At 39.3% G+C, this 20,877-nt stretch overlaps 1 protein-coding gene across 1 annotated transcript in view; it reads left to right on the top strand.

The window, feature by feature from the left end:
* The window catches only part of LOC137601298 (CUB and sushi domain-containing protein 3-like), a 237,255-nt gene that overhangs the window by 159,048 nt on the left and 57,330 nt on the right, over positions 1-20,877 (top strand). The window contains exons 44-54 of the mRNA XM_068323436.1: positions 2,630-2,775; positions 3,294-3,374; positions 4,050-4,163; positions 9,379-9,567; positions 10,021-10,179; positions 11,372-11,560; positions 13,984-14,169; positions 14,979-15,173; positions 15,970-16,143; positions 17,290-17,463; positions 18,915-19,088. Of these exons, the coding sequence (XP_068179537.1) occupies positions 2,630-2,775; positions 3,294-3,374; positions 4,050-4,163; positions 9,379-9,567; positions 10,021-10,179; positions 11,372-11,560; positions 13,984-14,169; positions 14,979-15,173; positions 15,970-16,143; positions 17,290-17,463; positions 18,915-19,088 (1,781 nt within the window). The remainder of the gene's footprint in view (positions 1-2,629; positions 2,776-3,293; positions 3,375-4,049; positions 4,164-9,378; positions 9,568-10,020; positions 10,180-11,371; positions 11,561-13,983; positions 14,170-14,978; positions 15,174-15,969; positions 16,144-17,289; positions 17,464-18,914; positions 19,089-20,877) is intronic.

Below are 20,877 nucleotides of genomic sequence, written 5' to 3' on the forward strand. Positions count from 1 at the left end.
GAAAACTTTATATATCAGGGTGAATTTTCTCTTTTCATTGCAATGACAAAGAGAAAACTGGGACACGGTAGATTTATTAACTAAAGGATGTTAGTGTCACATGTCTGTTGGACTTATCCTGCTCACAGTTTTTCACCCACATTACATGAGCTGACAACCAACAACTTGTGCTTACACAACTGCACATTCTTAGAACACAATAGACTGTAGTGCTTGAAAGTGAAGGGAACTCAAAACCCAAACCCCTCGGTGAGGACATATGTACAAGCATAAAAACATCAGCTTTAAGCATTTGCTGACAGAAACTTCCATTCTAGACAAACAATTTAACAGCAGTAAACAATTTTATATGACCTGCCGGTTATCATATCAGCAGCTGTCTATCTCAACCTCTTCATTGTGTATCTTCTTTATGGTACAGTGAGCCTCAGGCAGTCATGGAGCTGACAGCATCTGGGGCCACCATTCATAGAATGGGGGCAACTGTTTCCAAGCAAAATAGCACATAAACAATCTGTCCCCTGATAGTAACATTTAATTTCCTTGCCTGACTGCTGTCTCCCATTTTGCTGATCACCCTGAAATGAAACAGCAATCAGAGTTGTTGGTTTTTTTGTTTGTTTTGTTTTTTTAATATATAACATATTACACTTCCATGGAAAAAAGTATTGCCACCTGAAAGTGTCAATATAAAGCTTTGGCTTCAATTGAAATCATATTTATGTTCATGATAGAAAGTGTAGTCCTCTGAAATTAACCCCTTATAAGAAAATAACACATTATACCCAAACTTATTTAGGTTACTTGTTTTTAATGCAGATCATGGCAATATTCTTACAAGTGAAATAGCTTCCCTCTTTAGTGGAGATACCACTGTGTTCTCTGCATTCCCCAGCTAATGCATGCCTCATAAACGACTTCACTGCAGATGACAAGTTCTATTGTCACCCACAGCCGCCCTTCCTTGCATTAATCTTGGGGTATTGAATATGGAGAAATGGACAAGGTAAATGTAGCTTTATGTGGTAACTGGATGGAGACATTGTAAATCTGAAAAATAATCCTTTATAAACAATTTCTAGTTGTAATTTAACAATATGGTAGGAAACACATTTTATTTTTGTTTTATTTAGCGAATTATATACTTTTAAAATTGAGCTGTAATATTTCATCGATACAAAAATGAAACAAATCAAATTCATTCTGGAGAGCTTAGTGGTTGCTGTTGAGCAAGTTACATCAAATGATGTATTAGATATTTTTGAAACAAACCCTTTGGCATCAGAGTGTCTTTGACTCTTCAGGGACAATTTGATCAAAAGGTGTCTGTCGTCAGCGGCAGCAGGATATATGTCCCTCCTTTGACTTCAGACACTGCTGGTGGTGGTGGTGGTTGATGACCCTGATGAACCTGAAGAGTGATGATGTTGGAGAATCTGTCAAGTCTCTGCAGTGGTTGCAAGATGAAGGGTGTACAAAACCGCAGCATGAAAGGAGTAAAGTCGTATTTAAAAACACACACAGTACTGACAATGAAGCTGTGCTGCTGAATAGATGTGATCAGCTGATACCACAATCAACCTCCCCAGACTACCGTATCAAAACAATAGGACTGAGCATGTGTTACAAATGTGAATGACTGAATATAATAAAAATAAAATATAGACAGACATTGAAAAGGTTTAGTCTTGATGACTGAACTTGCATTAGAGCTTTGTTATATCCTTTAAGTCTTCTTTAAGTAGTCCTTCAACTTTCAATCACATCATTGAGTTTAAGATAATAATGACTTGAGCTACTTCATGAAAAACAACAGAAAATTTGTAAAATTTGTCAAATGTGGGGACACCACCCAAACTATTGTGGGTCATATACACCAGACAAAGTACAGGCATGTCATTGAGCAGGAGATAGGTCATCCCATAGCTGCTGAATAGCTAACCATTACAGACAACATCTGACTGCCTCCCTTGCATCAAGAGTGAAGCTCAAAAGGTCGTTACGATTCAATAACATTTCTGGTCCCAGGGTTACGGCTGCTGATACGTCATCGTATTCAGTTTAGAGCTTTAGGATCTTGTGATAACCATCCATACATTTTCTAAACACTTTTTCTCCTCCAGGGTTTTGAGTGCTGAAATTGAGCGATAAAAAACACCCTCATTTTGCAGATACACATTACAAATATTAATGATCTCAATAAGGATTTCAAGGAATATCTTGAAAAAAATAAAAAGAGGTAAAAAAAAAAAATTGCCACATTTTTGGAGAACTCTTTGATTTTTGTTTCACATCGCTGATCTGTTTTTGCCCATGTTTTTTTCGTACCCTATCAATATTAAAGATGGCTTGAAGGGAGCAAAAATTTCAGCACTATACTACATCAGTTAACATACACTCAAGAACTCCTTTGACACTTCTGTTTAATGTGGAATGTTTTCTTGGATGTTTATAATGGCGGCTGAATCCACTAGGCTGCTTGAAGATAAATACGTTGTTTTTCCTCCCAAATTATTACTGGACTTTATTTTCAAATCATGTGTGATATATGTGCCATCTTCCCTTTGGTGTATATATCTTTTAACCCTCTCCATCATGAGTTTTTGATTTCTCCTTGTGTCTGTATCAGGGATGGACCTGACCAGGCCTCGCCTCAAATCGGTCAGTTCAGCGGTAACTCCGTACAGGAAGGCGTGTCCACCACTGCCAATCAGATCCTCATCAAGTTCCACAGCGACTTCAGCACCAGTGGCTTCTTTGTGCTGCGTTATTACGGTAACCTCCCTTTTGATAAATACTAAGTAAGGACCTTATCATACAATGCTGTAGTGACCCTTAATAATTAGTGATTTTTACTTCTTCACATGCTGGGATCTTGCTGTGCCAGGGATGTCTGTAAATTAACAGAAGGATATTGTTCCATTGTCTTTATATGAGAATGCCTTTCCTTTTTATATGAATCATTATTCAGCCTTTGCCGTTTTGTCATGTGGCGTTGCTTCCAGTCCTGTGCAGTGATAAATGACGAATCCCCTCTCATGCCTATTTTTCTTCCATGCTATGAAAACACCCCTTTGAAAAGAGGCTGGTTAATAATAAAATGTCTCATAATTTAACTAAATTAGTGATTGGTGTTTGATGATCATGAACAGTGAAAGGTGGCAATTTACTATGTAATCAAGTTTCAGTGAGAGTGTAAGAATACTCAGAATTGAATATGTAATACTCTTCCTCCTGTATGTGAGTGCACACGAACATTTTCACAGATTGTATTCTTTGTTCTGTTATAACAGCATACCAGCTGAGAACATGTCAGCCGCCTCCTCCTGTCGCCAATGCCACTATCCTAACTGATGATGACCAGTTTGAAATAGGTTTGTCTTGTTTTATTTTGCTTGTTTACTGGCCACGAACAATGCATAATCAAATTGATTTCCACCAGACATATGGTAATTTGCTTGGACAGCCCTGGACAGAGCAGAAAAATATGAATGGACGTATCAGCTTTTTTCATTAATTCATTTGTGATTATCTTGGAACTGAATAATTTATTCCTTCAATGAAGCAGTGCTAAGATCTTTATGCATTTCCTGTTCGTCTTCATTTTCCCACAGTACACATTTTTTATTTATTAATATTTATGAATATAATTTAGCTCTGTCTGTTGAGAATTTCTTCCTCTCTCTTACTTTTCCATGTTCCTTGACAACAGGGCTTATGAGCTCTCCTTTAAAGCTGTTCGTATTTCTGCTGTCAGAAGTAAATCAGAAGTTGCAGTCATGTGGCCAGTGGCTATTGTGTTTCACATCCTAGTGTGTCTTGTAATGTAATGATGTGTGTTCAGCTCCAACTGGAGGATGTCAGTCCTCATTACAGAATGTGTTGTTGATTACTGTTTCAAGTGCTTTTATTGTGCTTTTACCAACGCAGCCCTGTGGGTATGTGTGTGTGTGTGTGTGTGTGTGTGTGTGTGTGTGTGTGTGTGTGTGTGTGTGTGTGTGTGTGTGTGTGTGTGTGTGTGTGTGTGTGTGTGGGGTGTAAATGACCAGGGGACATTATCCGATACTCCTGCCTGCCAGGCTTCACCTTGGTGGGCAGTGAGATTCTGACGTGTCGACTTGGAGAGAGGCTACAGATGGATGGACCCACGCCAGTGTGTCAAGGTTGGTCTTTATTCAGTGTATGAGTTTTTCGATACGTTATCATGGTTCTGTATGACTTCATAAATATTTGTGTCTTTCAAGTGTTCCGGTGTTCAACACAGCCCTGTGGGAATGTGTGTGTGTGTGTGTGTGTGTGTGTGTGTATGTGTGTGTGTGTGTGTGTGTGTGTGTGTGTGTGTGTGTGTGTGTGTGTGTGTGTGTGTGTGTGTGTGTGTGTGTGTGTGTGTGTGTGTGTGTGTGTGTGTTTGCAGTTGCTTATATACAGTATATGTGTATGCATCCTTCTTCGGCTCTTGTGTGCCTTTTATGAGTGTGTGTGCTCGACACAACTCAGCCATGGTTGGTTACGATGAACAGCGCCCAAGGTTGATGCATCATTTAACAGCCTGGCAGCAGGGCTCCTTCAAGCAGGCTCCTGGCAAACAGCATCTCGATTCCAATTCATCAAAACTCACAGACTCAGAATGATGCTGACCAAAGATCATAGACCTGCACTCCCCAAGAACCAGTGCTTGACTGCAAAGGATCAGTGTGAAACAGATTAGAGATCAGCAGGTTTCTTTGGCAAGTGTGTTGCTACTGTATGTAGTAAGGTAGACAGAGGCCAGACATAGCTGTGCTTTTTCTAGTCAGGGGAAAAATCAGAGCTAAGGTGCAAACCCTGAATCCCAGCTCAATTGGACACATGGGTTTGATTGATGTTAACATCTTCCTATTCCCAGAAGATAGATTTTCAATCAGGACACAGAGGGGAAAGGAGCATCTATGTCATTTGCATCAGAAATTTGTTTCGCCCAAAAAATAAATGACTTCAGCCCGGCTGCCGTGCCTATACATCAGAGTACTCTGAAACCTTCTATTCCCAGTGGATAGGCATCTTTTGAAGGGCCCTGGAGTCCTTTGTCTACAAGTCTTGGATTGATGACTATTTCTTTTTATTTCTAGAAGCTGTGAGTAATCGCATTGGATGTGTGATCAAGCTATAATAGATAGCAGACAAACCAAGAGCCTGTTTTCACAGCGTATCACAGAATAGGACTAGTGATTTGTTCATTACAGGCTGTTATCACAGAATTTGATGTCTGAATCGATATCTTGGTTGTTCCCCTGTAGGATTTTTGCAACAGACCATGTTTTGTTTTAGCAAGAGGAATTTGGCTGATTTAACTCACAGAAAAAAGCCAGGAAGTAAAACAACAAGTAGTCAAGGCAAAGCCTTTGTTACGCAGGTTGAGTTACTGCTGATCCAGAAAAAAACAAACAGATCGCGTATTTAGATTTTGAGGGTGTACAGAATAATAGTATCTCAATTTATAAATCATAAGGATGAAGGTTGTCTTAAGGACAAATCCTACAGCTTTTGTCTGTTGCTTTTTACGTAAGTCAGAGGAAAAAGGGGGAGGAAACCAGGCATCATTGCATACAGTTCATCTGTCCATCCATCCATCTTCTCTACAACACTTTATCCGCTGTCGCGGGTGACGTGGAGCTGGAGCCTAGTGAGGCAGGGGAAACTCCAGGTGCGACACCAATGAAACGCAGAGCCACACAGACACAGACAACCATGCACACATATACTTACACACAATTTGGAACGGCCAATTAACCTGAAGCGCTTGTTTTTGGACGTGAGAGGAAGCCGCAGAACCCGGAGACAACCCACACAGACATGGGGAGAACACGCAAACTCCGCACAGAGAGGGACTCGAACCCGGACCCGCCTTGCTGTGCGGCGACAGCGCTACCCACTGCACCACCGTGCCGCCAGCATATCTGTGGAGAGTCATATTAAACATGATGATGATGACGATGATGAAATGCTGATGAATTAAATGCCTTCCAATGTTTAATGGTATCATTTTTTTTATAGAAGCAACAAACTAAGCAGATCATCAGCGCTATATTTGGAATGTTATTGTTTCTTGTGCTAAGAGTAGTGTTTCACTTAAGAGAAGCTGATGGATATTCCTTTTTGTTGTGTTGGTCTTGCCAGCTCACCTTTTCATGTGTTACCGACTACTCAGTGCTCTGCCAGCTCCCCAACTAAAAGCTCACATACTGTCCACAAAGTAATTTAAGAGTGTTTTATAGATTAACCAGCCAAATCCTGGTGGACAAGACATGTTGGGAATATTCTGGTAGAGTGTAACCCTGCTTTTCATCTGTTTTTGTTCAAGGCGATCATTTTATATCAGAAAGTGAGAGTTTGAACAATGTTCCCTTTCCAGTGGCTTGTTAAGATGATCAAATATTTCACATGGAATACACATAAACAAGGGTTTATTTAAAAGTGAGCCGCATACAGTACAGTGTGTGTCTTTGTGTGCGTGTGTGTTTGTTGTGTGTGTGTGTGTGTGTGTGTGTGTGTGTGTGTGTGTGTGTGTGTGTGTGTGTGTGTGTGTGTGTGTGTGTTTGTGTGTGTGTGTGTGTTGTTACATTTATGTGGTATGATAAAATATACAGTATGCATCATTATAAATGGTCATACTACACAAATCATTAATAACGTGCTGATTTTATATTATATGAGCTATGAATTAATTCACTCACTCACCCTCCCACACAACGTACACAGTATTTACAGAGAGCAGTTGTGTTTTGTCTTTTAATAGGTTTTGGTTCTGTAGGTGAATGTCTTAATATCTGAGATGGATTTTATATCTGATGGCAGTGAATTACAGAATTTAACACTTTTATAGGAGAAGGATGACAGTCGAAAGTTGTCCTTTGTGTGCAGGTTTATAAAGCCTGCCTTGAGCATTACATTCACATGCTATTTTTGAACATGTGGGTTAGTCATTTGTAATTCTTTCATTTTCATGGATCACATCATTATTGTAGTCAAGAATTCATTAATTTTTTTGTGTTGGATAGGTTATGTCCTTGTGCCAATGCTAGCAGGAAAGTAATTGCTCTCCTTGGGACATGCAAAGTTGAACTTATTTTGAGCAGACCTGCTATTCCATTAGACTGCTACAGCTGGCTTGAAAAGGGACCGTTTCCTGTCAGCAGCATGCCAATAAGGCCGCACAAAGCTCTCTCCTGTGTCTCCCTCATTCTGCTTTTGTTTGCTGTCAACCCCTCTGTTAATTGTCATTTTGCGCTTATGAGATAACACTGAAGTGTCCTTGCATGGCGAGGGACATTCGCTCCCAAATGCCTGTTTTTTTGAAGACATTTACGGAGACGCTGTCTTAATGACAGTCTATGAGGAAGGTTATGCGGTAGCTTTGATCAGGGATAATTGACTTGAGTTTAGTTGACTGCTGTGTTTTATTGGTAAACCATCTGCCACATTGAGTTTGACGGTAACCCAGTAAGTGTCACCATTTTCATTTTCACTTCACCATTGATTTTCTTGTGTGTCAGAAAATGAAATTTCAGATCTAGCTTCATATAAGGTGAGCATTATTTATGTGACTGACATGTCATCATTCTGCCATGGCTGCCTTACTTGTGTAGTCTGCAAGAGTTTAAAATGTCAAATAATTAGGTTTTTTTAATCCTAAAAAAATGGGAGGGGGGGGGGACTTGCCAGATATATACAGGTACAGTATGTCATTTCTATACATCCTGTTTTTAATTTGTGCAGCATTGACACTGTGAATAGCAAAAAATAATTAAATTCACCAACAAATTTCATTGGCACCAGTTCAGCAGATGCTTCCTCTGTTGGTGAAGGAGTAGACAAAGCCACAGATCTAAAAATTAATCCTATCATCATGTTTTTCTAGTGTGTTAATTGCTTCCAGAAGCACTTGGTCTTCTGACAAAAATGTAAACATTTTTGAAGAACTACCATGAAAATAATGAAAACTTGATACTAAAATGGGCTCATACTGAATTCACCCATGTTCGTGTGGTAATCAGTGTTCTCGGTTGAAAAAACTTTTTTCTCTCTTCGGAGGTCATTGCATCTGTCACAGTTATGAACTTCTTAGTATAGAAATTTGTTTCTACCATTTTCATGAACTAAAGTTAATGAAAAAGCCGAATTTTTTTTTATTTTATTTTTTTTAAAGAAATTATTTCTGCATGTTGCTGTGCGACAGTTCAGTTATTGACTTGTGAGAAATCCATGACAGCAATGTTCCAAACATTTTTAACAGTATATGCCCTATACAGAGCGCTGAGTGATTGGAAATGAATAAAAACTCGACACTGCTTTCAGAAATGCGACAAACAAAAGCATCTGACCAGGAATTTCTTCACTGGAAAATTTGATCATGTTTCTCACAGTCAAGCAATGTTACTGAATAAATGCTGCTGTTTCATTTTGCAGTACTGATTTAACCTAAGGATAGAGTGAGACAGTACTTGGTGCCGTCTTAGTGGATAATGGACTTCATAAAATACTGACTCTACCATGCATAAACCCTGTTTCCCTTCTTATTTCCTGTTATGTGTGTACTGTATTTCTTGTGTTGTCTGAGAAACACTTAGGAACTGCTTTGACCCTGCTTTAAGAAATATATTGTTATTGAGCAAATCACTTACGTGAACTGTACTACTTGGAAATTTTGCATTGAATCACCAGAGGGAATGGTCAGACCGCTCCTTCCCTCTCCATTTCGTTTTTCTTTTGTTTAATGTATGTTTGACTGCTACTAGTGACCTTTGATCTCTAACAGTTGTCTACATTCACCCTTCATATGCATCATGTTTCTTCATTAGTGGTCCAGAAAAGAAAATTCCGTTACCAGCTGGAAAGGAAAAGAAGGAAATGAGTGCTGTCATAATTTTAGACATGCCAGCTTTCAGGAAATGAAGAGAATTCTATGAACCAATGCACTTGAAGATAGACGCACACATAAAAAAACATCACGGCCTCACATGCAACACCGTTTTTCCATACAAAGTAAGCTGTCTCGCCCACTGAGTTTTTTTATTTGATAGATGGATATCAGGGGAGCCTGGTGACAACGGAGGATTCGACAGCTCAGCCCTCAGGCACAATATGTCTGGCTGAGATGTAATTGTTTTTAGGAGTAGTTATTTTTTCAATGTAATTTCTGCTGTCACAGTGTTAAAGTTAGGAATGGGAAACAGTTTTCACCTCATCTTGCCTTTTCTCTAATTCTGCCTTTATGTCTCATCGTATACCTTCTGGTTTTGGGGGCGGGGTTTTGTCTCCTCATCTATCTGTTGTTGGGTCCCTTATTGCTTCCTCAATTGTGAATTACTCATAACGTCTTCCTTATTTCTCTTCTTGCAGTCCAATGTCCAGCCCATGAGGTGCGTTTTGACTCAACAGGAGTGATCCTCAGCCCAGGATACCCTGAAAACTACCCCAATCTCCAGATGTGCTCCTGGCTGATCAACGTGGAGAAGGGCTACAACATCACTCTGTACTTTGAGCTCTTCCAGACAGAAAAGGAGTTTGACATCTTAGAAATATTTGATGGTGAGCTTTACTGGAAACTTGGTATCTGTGTTTTTCGGTAGAAATTGAGAAAGCAAAAAATATAAAATATAAATTACATTTGAAATGAAAGTCTGATTACTGGTAAGAAAAGCCAATATTAAATATTTAACTGTATGGTTATGAACAGACGTTATTGATGTTTGATGTGTTTTTCTGCATTAAATATATATTTAAAAACAACAAAAGGAAAGAAGATGAGCGTCCACATTTATCTGTTATTGCTTCTTTTGACGAACTGTAGGTCTTTTCTTCAGCGATATTATATCCCTGAATGAAGAATACTTTCATAATCCCAAAAGGGAAATTATTCAATTATTATTCTGTGTCTGTGTGTGTATGTATGTGTGTGTGTGTGTGTGTGCGTGTGCGTGTGTGTGTGTGTGTGTGTGTGTGTGTGTGTGTGTGTGTGTGTGTGTGTGTGTGTGTGTTTAGGTCCAAACATCTACAGCCAAAGCATGGCGTCACTCAGTGGCGACATTGAAACTCCTTTTAACCTGACCACCACGGGCCATCAGCTCTTGCTGCGCTGGTCTTCAGACCACGGCACCAACCGAAGGGGTTTCCACATTACATACGTGGGTGAGTATCAAAGTATGTATCCAGTTTATAATCATATTCTCCTTTTTAATAGTCGATATTTATTTTATAATCTACATTAAAGTGATAAAAGTCATGGGTTACCAATACAAGGCATTGTTTTTAATAAAAGCATTGTAATATCACCTGATAAAGTCAGAAAAGGGAAAATATTAATTGTTATTCTTTGCTCCAGCACCTGCAAATTAATGTAGAGAAACAATGTGCTCCCATGATTTTTGTCAGTGTGCTGTGATATTTTTGCTGGTATTATTTCTTGAACTTTATTCTAAATTGATTTGATTTTCCATAGAAATGTTAATACCTACAGGAGAGGATGTTTCACACACAAAAACCACAAGACGGGATGAAAGTCACTGGAAGGTTTTTGAGTTCCTTAATTTAAAAAGGTTTTAAATTCTTAATTGACTCTTTAATAAAGAAAGTAGTGCAAAGGAACAGGGGCATAGGGGATCTTTTTTTCCATTTGAAATGCATCAATAATAATGAAAAAGCACAAAAGACATTCATTTTTCATGATGTGTCTCTCCATTATATTTAATAGAGGAGAGCGTCAAGTTAAAGCAAGTCAGTGTGATGAATTTTGTAAGGAAGCCTCCTCCTTGAGTTGACTGACGAACAGGAACTGACGTAAACTCCAGTGTCTTTTCATCTTGGATCCTTGCTACCTCTCATCTCCTTGCTGAATTGAGGGAGTGTTTGACAGCATTTGTGAAGCTCTTGGATTTCCTATCCCGTCGGCTACTCTGTGCACATGTTCTGAAAATCAGATTTAGCTTTTCATCTGCGAGCTGTAAGATGAGAGAAAGACAGACTAAGGAACAAATAACCGACAGTAGCACCACTACTGAATGTGTTGAAGCAAATTGAATATCTGCATTCCCAAAGGCCAGAGTGGAATAGCAGTAGTGAGGACTTATGAGGCACACAGCCTGAGTGCTAAAAAGATGTGACACTCCTCAGGCATTTTCCCTCATTATCTCTCTGAATTTAAAATGAAGCCTCACTGTGACTAAAACTATTCACCTGAGTCTTTCTTTAAAGGAGCTCTGTTAATGCCTTTTTTCTTTTCTCTGCTCTCCTCTATCCCCTTTTCATTCTCACCTTATCTCTGTCTCTCTCATCCTTTCCCTCACCACCAATCTTCATTTTCTACCACATTCCTTTATTTCTCAATCCATTGCAGCAATGTACTGCAGCACACCAGACTCCCCTCAGCATGGCTTTGTAGTGAGCCAGACTGGGGGTCATCTGAACAGCATGGTGCGCTGGGCCTGTGACAGAGGGTACAAGCTGATTGGAAAGGGCACAGCTGTGTGCAAAAGGACCACCTATGGCTACTACGCTTGGGACGCACTGGTTCCTGCATGTCAAGGTGAGCACATTGGCCCTGACAGCCTTTATTTCCAGCTTCAGCCTGCCTTTTTATGTTCCTCTGGTAACTACGTCTGCCTCATGCTCAGCAGGTAGACAGACAGGCACCTGAGTTTCTGAGCTCAACCTCCATTCCTGTGTTGTTAACAACTGAACTGAATCTGGCCTGATTGAGAACCAGTACCCTGTCGGGTGGAAGCGAAAAAGAAATCACCCCCCCCCCCCCCTTTCTGTCAATTTCCACTTCTTCAAATTAGTTTGGCTAAGTTTACATTAGCATTCAGTGTTTGGTGCTGTTGGCTCTCTCACAACTAATTGTGCTCTTAGTGGCATACCTGAAATGTGTGTATTTGCTATGCAGGTGATTGCGTGCACTAACTCACACTCACAAACACACACCTCAGAGAACTGCAACAGATGGCATGCTCAAATGCATTTCCTGATGACGCTGTGAAATCAAAATATGTATGCCGTGCATTAAAAATGATTTAAAAACACTTCACACCTGTAATTAATCCCATCAGTTTAGTAATCGCACACAGCTTTTTTAAAGTGAAAATAAATAATATATTCGCACAGATGCTTTCCATCTGCTATCCGCTAGATGGTGGAGAATACATAACAGCGTGTCAGATTCGTAATTTTTTCCAATCCATATTCTGTGATACGATGATTTGCCTGCACTATTAATCTGTCGCTTTTGGCTCATGCATCTCAGGGAATGTACTGACCTAAAGTAATGTTTCAGGCCCACTGACCTTCTAAGCTTTGATGAACAATTCAATTTTCCAACACTGAGACTTTTCATCTCCAGCTTAGAAAAGTGTTTAGTGCCTGTCAGGGACCAAGGATCAAAGTAATTTATTTGCAGCATTGGATTGTGCAACAAAATCAAAGTTTGCAGAGCCCTTATTCTACACATGTAGAACATAAACAGAGTTAATTCAGCACAGAGAAGGAGTGCATGAAGTTAAGTGGATCAATATATAAAGTTATATAACACACAAACTGTGTTTGGAACACAGTAGATCAACCCCCTGGGTACAACAGTTTGATCTGGGACGCTGTGGTGGAGATGGGTCCCTGTAAAATGCGGATATGTAGAGCTCTGATAATACTTGGACAGCTTGGAATAACCTATTAATTTCCTCTGCATCTGGATGGTAGTCCCCTAATTATCGTGGTGTTAAACTAGCCAATGTACTCGCCAAAGGACGAATTGCCAGATTTCTACCATTGATATTTCACAGGATGCAGCTATCCTTGCTGCTCTAGTTTATCACATGCTTGTTTTCATCCCTTTTCCCATTTCATGCTGACCTACATATATTGGTTTCCCCATTTGACTCGCACATTCTAACTTGGCCCTGATGACACACACCTTGGAACCTGTGGGCTTGAGCTTTCTATCCCATCTAAACTCTGAGGTTGTAATAACCTAGATTCTGTGTTGTAACAAAGTCTGTGGCTGCTTCATGTTTTATATGTTAGAAAGAGTTATTGTTGAAGCGACTTAAATATACTCTATTCACACTTTACTGAGCACGTCTTCATTAAAATTGACTCACTGGTGTGTTTTTAAAGTCCTTGTTAACAAATAAAAAGAGAATAAACTATTGTCCAAACTATCTCTATAATTTGAATCAATGTGCTTGAATAGCGACTTTTTCTTCTTAAATGAAAACATCCCATAACCTTGTATGGAGGATTGTAGTTTGATGAAATATCGTTAAGCTGCTTACACTCTGAGGTGACTGAATGTGTTTTTTCCCCAAGGGCCTAGTTCTATATATAATACTCCCATGGATTTGTGTTGCTAATTGAGATTTCAAAAGTAGTTGTATAGATTTAGTAATAATGCCTCAAAGTGTATTCAGGATAAGCAAATTACTTAATAACGTGTCAAAGAGACACAATTATAAAAGCATTATGTTGGTCCAAAGACATAACAACTGATAGCTAAACTGTTCATGCTAGTGGTCGGTGTGCTATATTTGCATTGTAAGGAGTATCAGATGTTTGCTGGGACCATTTAACAAATGGTATGATAGAGGAGACAAATCTTTTTTTTTAATGTTCAGCTCTATTGAATGCTCCAGTTATTGCAGCTAACATGTACGGTAATTACAGCATTATTTTGAAGTGTTCTTCTGTTGTGACATGTCAAAAAGAGTCTGCCATGAACATGGATGTTAACAAAGGAAGTAATACCAGTTAATATAAAGTGAAAAACTAACATTCTCTCTTATGACAAAAAGGTGTTGCACTCCTGGAAATCCAAGTAAAGTCATTTGCTAATTAAATGGAGACTGTTCACTGACTTGTTTCCAGTTCGTGCATTGATCAAGAGTCTCTCTTCCCCTCTATATGTCTTATATTGCACATAAACATTTGTGTAGACAATCATCCTTTTGCTGCCTGCAGCTGTGTCATGCGGTGTGCCTAGCGCGCCAGTGAACGGAGGTGTGCTCGCTGCTGATTACTCCGTCGGCACAAGAGTGACCTACTTCTGCAATAGCGGCTACCGGCTCTCCTCCAAAGAGCTGACTACCACTGTCTGCCAGCCAGACGGCACCTGGAGCAACCTCAACAAGATACCCCGATGCATTGGTGAGTAGAGGAAGTGGAGGGAAGAAGGCAGGATGTACAGGAGTGATAAAGAGAGTAGGGTGACTGCGAGGGAATTAAAGCTTAGGTTGGTCAGTGATGAAAATGTGACGTTGAGGGACAAGAACTCATGGAAAAGCTACGGAGAAGACAATTTAAATTCTTGACAGCTGCGTGAGACACACAAAAGAAGTTTTAATAACCCTCTGGAGAAGTTATGGAATATCAAATAGAACAATTTAAGCATATGTTATACTGTAATAGAGGTGTCATGTGGACTGCAGTCCCAGTGGATCTGTAAGGTGTTGTTTCATTACAAAAACAAAGTTTTGGGGTAGCAGTGATTAGAAAAGTGGAATGACAATTAAGAGGACATTTGTGGTTGCTGCAGAGATGACTGCGCTGATTCCAGTGCAACTACCGTCTGAAAGTCAGTGTAACTCTTGATTGACAAGATTGTTTACCAGTGAGACCAATGTTTGTCCCTTGTTGCATATAAAACCCACAACTGAGAAGGAAACCATTTGTTTTGAAGCTCATTTGTTTTTGAGAGGGCTGCTTCATAAATAATTTCATTGTTGGAGAAAATGTGTATACCATAAGTACAAAAAAGTCATTTACATTTTACATGGAGTGGATTACTCCAGTGATTAAAATGTTCCCTTTCAGCTATTTGTTTTTCCTCCACACTGCTGGGTCAATACATTTGTTTATGTGTTTGACTTAACAGTGTGTGCACAAGGAATAAGTGGAAGAATTAAATTTATTAGAATAATCCAAAAAACAACAATGTCATCTTTTGTCTTGCCAAGTCATCACATGCCCTAGTCTCAGCTCCTTCTCCCTGGATCACGGGAAATGGAGGATTGTTAACGGATCGCACTATGAATACGGAACAAAAATAATCTTCACCTGCAATCCTGGGTACTATCGCATTGGCCCCGCCCACATCAAGTGCCTGGCTAATGGAGTGTGGAGCTGGAGGAGCGAGAGACCTCGATGTAGAAGTGAGTAAAATTATTTATCACACAAAGTCAACTCAGATAAGAAGAAATGTTCTCTTGTCTCTGTTTTCATTACTTCATCATGGGAAATATAGAACACAGACCCACCCACCAGGCACACACTAAACATATTTAATTAGTTTCATAAAAGACACTGAACATTGAGGAAAAATATTATAATGCCATAGATGAGACCATTATAGATGAGACGACTGCAATTGTCCTTTACATTTTCTTATTTTCCTTGCGGGTCATGGGTGTTCCTGGAGCCTATCCCGGCTGGCTACCGGCGAAAGGCGGGGTACAGCCCAGACCCCATCGCGGGGCTACTGTAATGCCTTTAAGGATAAATAACTTATTCACAGCATACTTAGTCAGCAGCTCACTACTGTTATTACTGTGTGCATCTCCCTTTCAGGTTAGATATTGTTTATTGTAGGAATGGGAAATAGAAGCTGGTCTGTGGCACCTTGGGAACTACTTTTTGAGCAGCAATAGAACTGAATAGCTTATGTAATGGCAAAAGAAATTGCAAGCCTGCATGAAGAAAGATTGTACAAAGGCAAGCACCATCATTATCTTCCTCATGAAGTAGTACAGGTCACTTTTTTATTGAATTAAGGTCAGTATTATGGGTGTAAATGACTGTGCTCTCCCACTGACTCTGAACTGAAGATGTAAGCCCATTTTTTTCCCTCTTTCATTCTGTGTCTTTCCACTTATTTTCTTTCTCTCTGTTCCGGTGAGCTGTTTTTCCTTCCCTGTCTTATTCTTCTTTCTACTGTCCACCTTATTGCAGTCATTTCCTGCAGTGATCTCCCCATTCCTCCAAATGGGAAGAAAATTGGGACCCAAACTACCTTTGGAGCTTCAGCCATTTTTAGCTGTAACCTCGGATATGTTTTGAGTGGCTCAATGGTTAGAGAGTGCCTACTTTCCGGCCTTTGGAGTGGGACGGAGACACATTGCCTGGGTAAGCATGCTCAAAATTGTACCTCTAACTTTATATAGGACAGCCTTGACCTGGGACAAGCACTGCCTATGATTCATCTAAGGCTTGTTGCCTGGACCCACATGCATTGGACAGAGCCAAACTAGGATGTAGAGGATGTCTACAGCATATCAGTGATTGAGTTAAAAGAATGAGAATGTACAATAATTCCCAGCAACAAATATAGTGTGGCAGTGTAGAGCAGAGCCTCAGAGTTGCTGTGATTCAGTGTTTCCATAATATGAGAGAAAGTGTCTCCAGAGCTGGCCACAAACTGTGAGATACTTGTCAGTTTGTGCCACCACACTTTGAGCTGCTGTTAAGATACATAAACAAGAAAATATGCTACAGTTTAACATACCACAGCTACTCACAGCCCAGAACTGTGGAAGAATTTGACACTTGTAATTACTTCAGCAGCATCCAAACCCACTCACAGAAGAATGTGGCAGATTCCCGAGTCTGTTTATCAACCCTGTGGCAGCAGCACTCCAATGTTCTCTCTAGGGGGATACGGTTCATTGAAAGAAGGGTCTGTTTTGTACAAAAGGATGACTGGACCTCTTGGCACTGTTACCTACTTCACCACGATCTTCATAGAATCTGGCTCCTCTTAACTGATCCTGACAATAAAACCCTCAATGCATGAGCATATAGCACAGAATTTCTTCATACAAGTCACTCTTTTTTTTTCTACAGACAAGCAAATCTGTGTTATCACCACAAGTGAAACTAGCTAATTTACATTTAGAAAAAAAAATCAGAGATAATGAGCTGAAAAATGCTTTCTAAAATCCAATATGTTACATGAACACGCTATCTAATTTTATTTGCCAGTGCTATGGTTTCAAGACATTTTTTAAATTACTAGTTTCCTTGTTTCATTTTATGAAACAGTTGTCAAAATGAGAAGTTACTCAAAGATGACAACACAGTCAATTTGTATCTTACATTAGTTCGGGGGGGCAGCACTGCAGGCAATTTCAAACACAAATAACTTAAACCACATGAATCATATTTGAGATCATTTGCTGTGATTTGTAATATGGATTTGCAACAAGTTTATATACTGTATAAACTGTAATCCACATTAGACTAGCATTATACATGTTGTTTTCCATCCTACAGCCGGTCACTGTGGCGTTCCAGAGCTGATTGTAAATGGGCAGGTGATTGGAGAGAACTTTGGCTACAGAGATACGGTGGTCTATCAGTGCAATCCTGGATTCAGGCTCATTGGTTCCTCTGTACGTATCTGCCAGCAGGACCACAGCTGGTCTGGACAACTCCCAGTTTGTATCTGTAAGTACGTCGACAGCAACTCTCACCCTCTGATTGGCTGCAGGAGGGATTTTCTAGGTGTGTCTCTGTGTTTATATTAGAGGATGCATTGGTACCACTTCAGGCGAACTGCATACCCTCATTTAATTGGGGCGCCACCCAGTTAATACTGGGAAAGATTCATTAATTATCAATTTGAATTTCAGTTAATTAGCTGACTTATACCTGAACATTCACATCGACCTTCATTTTCTTCCCCAACCACACATGTCATTGGTCTACACAAAATAATTTCTTAAACTAAATAATTACCTTTGCAGGATAAACAGATAATTAAACTAAGTTGAAGACATAAATGAAACGCTCATCTACCTCACAATTCATTGCTCAAAGGAATTGTGAAAGACTGATGATGAAAGGCAAGAGGAAAAAATATGTTATTAATTATTTTGAATTAACAGCACTGAGAAAAAGCAAAATAAAAATAGATAAAATTTACATTAGTTATATAGTTTTTGGCTTCCAAGACAGAAACCATTGATAAAAGCTGACAAATACGGAGCTTGAATTCTAACAGTCAGTGGAGGAATGATTGAACAGTTTAGTGACCCTCTGCTTTATGTTCCTGTCAAAATCCAGCTACGGTGGGGGGAGTCTGACCTTAAAGGAGTGACAGATGAGCCCATAGGCAGATTATGATGGGTTCATTGGTAGGTCTGAGCCTCACAAGGTCATTGATCACCATTTTACATATAGATCCCTCTCCATCGCCTTTTGATGAACAGTAAATGTTCATTCATTTGCGGAATGAAGTATTTGTCCTACTGTCAAGTGGTGGAAGGTCTTTATTGATTTGTTTTATTTTAATTACAATAAGCCATGGACTGTAACTGTAATGACTTACATGACAAACAGGACACACTTTCCTATGAGTGCATTTATTACCAGGGACAAGGCTGTTAACATGATTACACAATCAGGCAGGATTTCAATGCTGGACATTTTCACAGAAACAAATGAAAGGAGGTCTAGTAGGTTGCTTTTTAGTACAAAGAATTGATTTTAAGTATTTTGAACATTCTTCTTAAATGGATTTGCTCCTGAAAAGCTTCTTGCTGTGCCCCAAAGAATTCTGTTCCTTCAATTTGAGAAGAACTACAGTTGGTTGTCGGTCCCTATCTTATAACATGATTTTAAATCTCATATTGATGCACCATGATGTGTTCTGTATCCTTTCCCAATCAATCATGTCTTGAGTTCTAATTCCCTATTTGTCCACAAAGGTTAATTATATGATAATGATATTCCTACAATGGGCGTGACTGTATGTTACCTATTGATCATTTGATTGAATTCTCTTTTTGACCAGACTTTGATCTTTATTACTGCTCCTAATCTTTTTTTTTGAATCATTCTTATTCTATCCATCTCCCATTTTCCTCTCTGTCTCTCCTTTTCTTCTCGTCAATTAGCTGTCACATGTGGCCACCCTGGTAGCCCTATTTATGGCCGCACCACAGGTGATGGCTTCAACTACAATGACGTGGTGCGCTTCTCATGCAACAAAGGCTACACTCTGGAAGGACCCTCCACAGCACAATGTCAGGCCAATCGACAGTGGAGCCAGCAGCCACCAACATGCAGAGGTAGGGTCCAGCAGATGATTGACAGCTGAGATGACTTAAAGCACCAGGAAGATGTAGATGTGTCTTGACAGTGGGACATAAATGCTGCTTGTCACTGCCAACATGTTTAGAAAAGGCTCAGACTTAATACTTTCTTTCAGATGGCAAAGATGGGAGGGAATTAAAGTGAAAATTTGGGCACAGCAAATTAATCTCATTCACATCTCATTGACCCGGTCTGTGATGCTGATTTCTGAAAAGAGCTCTGTTTGATTTCACCATCAGTGAAGCCATGGACACATACAGTTGTTTATACAGTTGTTTTTCACTTATGGATTTTTATTGGTTATATTCACAATCTAAGGAAGTCTTGAATTTTTTCATGACAAAATGTTGTTTTTTTAAATGTATCAGTTGAGCAAAAGCATTCTTAAAGATGTAAATCATACTTTTAATGTTGAAAGTACTACAGGAGTCTACAATATCTGCATTCAGCAGCCAGTTACTGCCAGCATAGAAAGGTATAAACACAGAGGCGGAATGGATGGAGGCAGTAATCACATATCTATTTGTTAGAATGAGAAAAAGCACTATCTGTTCTACTTCTCAGGATAGAGCATTGGGCAACAGCATCTGGATCCCTAGCTTGGGAGCAAAAGCTGGGGAAAATAATGAGTTTGCAGCAGAATGTATGGGATGGGAAAAGTAAATGTGAATTTGTTTCTACAAGTCTACAGCCAGTTTTATTACCAAGAGGCTGCAGAGAGATGTTAGCTTTGAAGGAAAGTACATTTACTGGAAGACTTCTTACTGGGAGTGTGGAACAGTGGTTTTGTTTTAGTTGTGTCCAATTTTTGGTTTGGGTTAGGCTCATTAGTGGTCTGCTCAGAATCAGAAACGATCCTGATATGTCTGTTGCTCATTTTCACAAAATCTTTCACAGTTTAACAAAATTCTTTCTGTGCAAATTTTTATTTAAAAATGTTTTTACTGTGGTATGAAAATGTGGTAAATATAGTTATATATTTGTAGCTACCCTTATTATTTCATACATTGATAGTGTCCACGTGTTAAGATTTCGTTGGATACATTCTAAAAAAACATGTTAACCAGTCAAGCAGCAGTCACAAATGAAGAAATTAATTCAAGTTATTATCTGCTTTTAATTAATCAGATCTTATTGGATTTATCTAGATAGTGCTAGACTTTCCGAACAGTGTCCATGTGAAAATATCACTCACTTGTGGCATAAATATTGTGTGGCAGTCTAATTTTTTGTTTTATTACTGTGAGGAGTAACATAGTGAGAGGACAGCTCAAAAGAATAATTTCATATTAAACTCTCATAACTTCTTTTGTCATAGCATTTCTTTTTTTCTCACATTCCCAGCTTCTCTTGCACATTTGAATTATTGATTTCATTTTATGTTGCTCTGAACTTAGTCTCAACCTGATCTACTTTCAACTGTTAAAGCACCTTGTCAGCAGTGTGGTTTGGAGCTTTTATTTGAAATAGACGTCTGTGGTCTTGAGACAATAGATGTGCTGTTGTAGGAGACATGAAGTTATTGAGGATGATGTTTAAATATAGCTTGGAGTCACATGTCACCAATGTTTGTAGAATAAACAAAACACTCCACTGATCAGGTCACAGCAATTCTATTATTAACACACAGCTGACATGTTGACAGAATGCATTCAGGCAAAGTTAGATCACCAGCTATCTGCTAGGTGGATTCAGTCACATAAAATGTTTGTGTTGTCAATTAATTATTCCATGTTATGTTGAGATAAAGTCATTGATGCCAGA

Source organism: Antennarius striatus, chromosome 9 (genome assembly GCF_040054535.1).
Source record: "Antennarius striatus isolate MH-2024 chromosome 9, ASM4005453v1, whole genome shotgun sequence".
NCBI lineage: Eukaryota > Metazoa > Chordata > Actinopteri > Lophiiformes > Antennariidae > Antennarius > Antennarius striatus.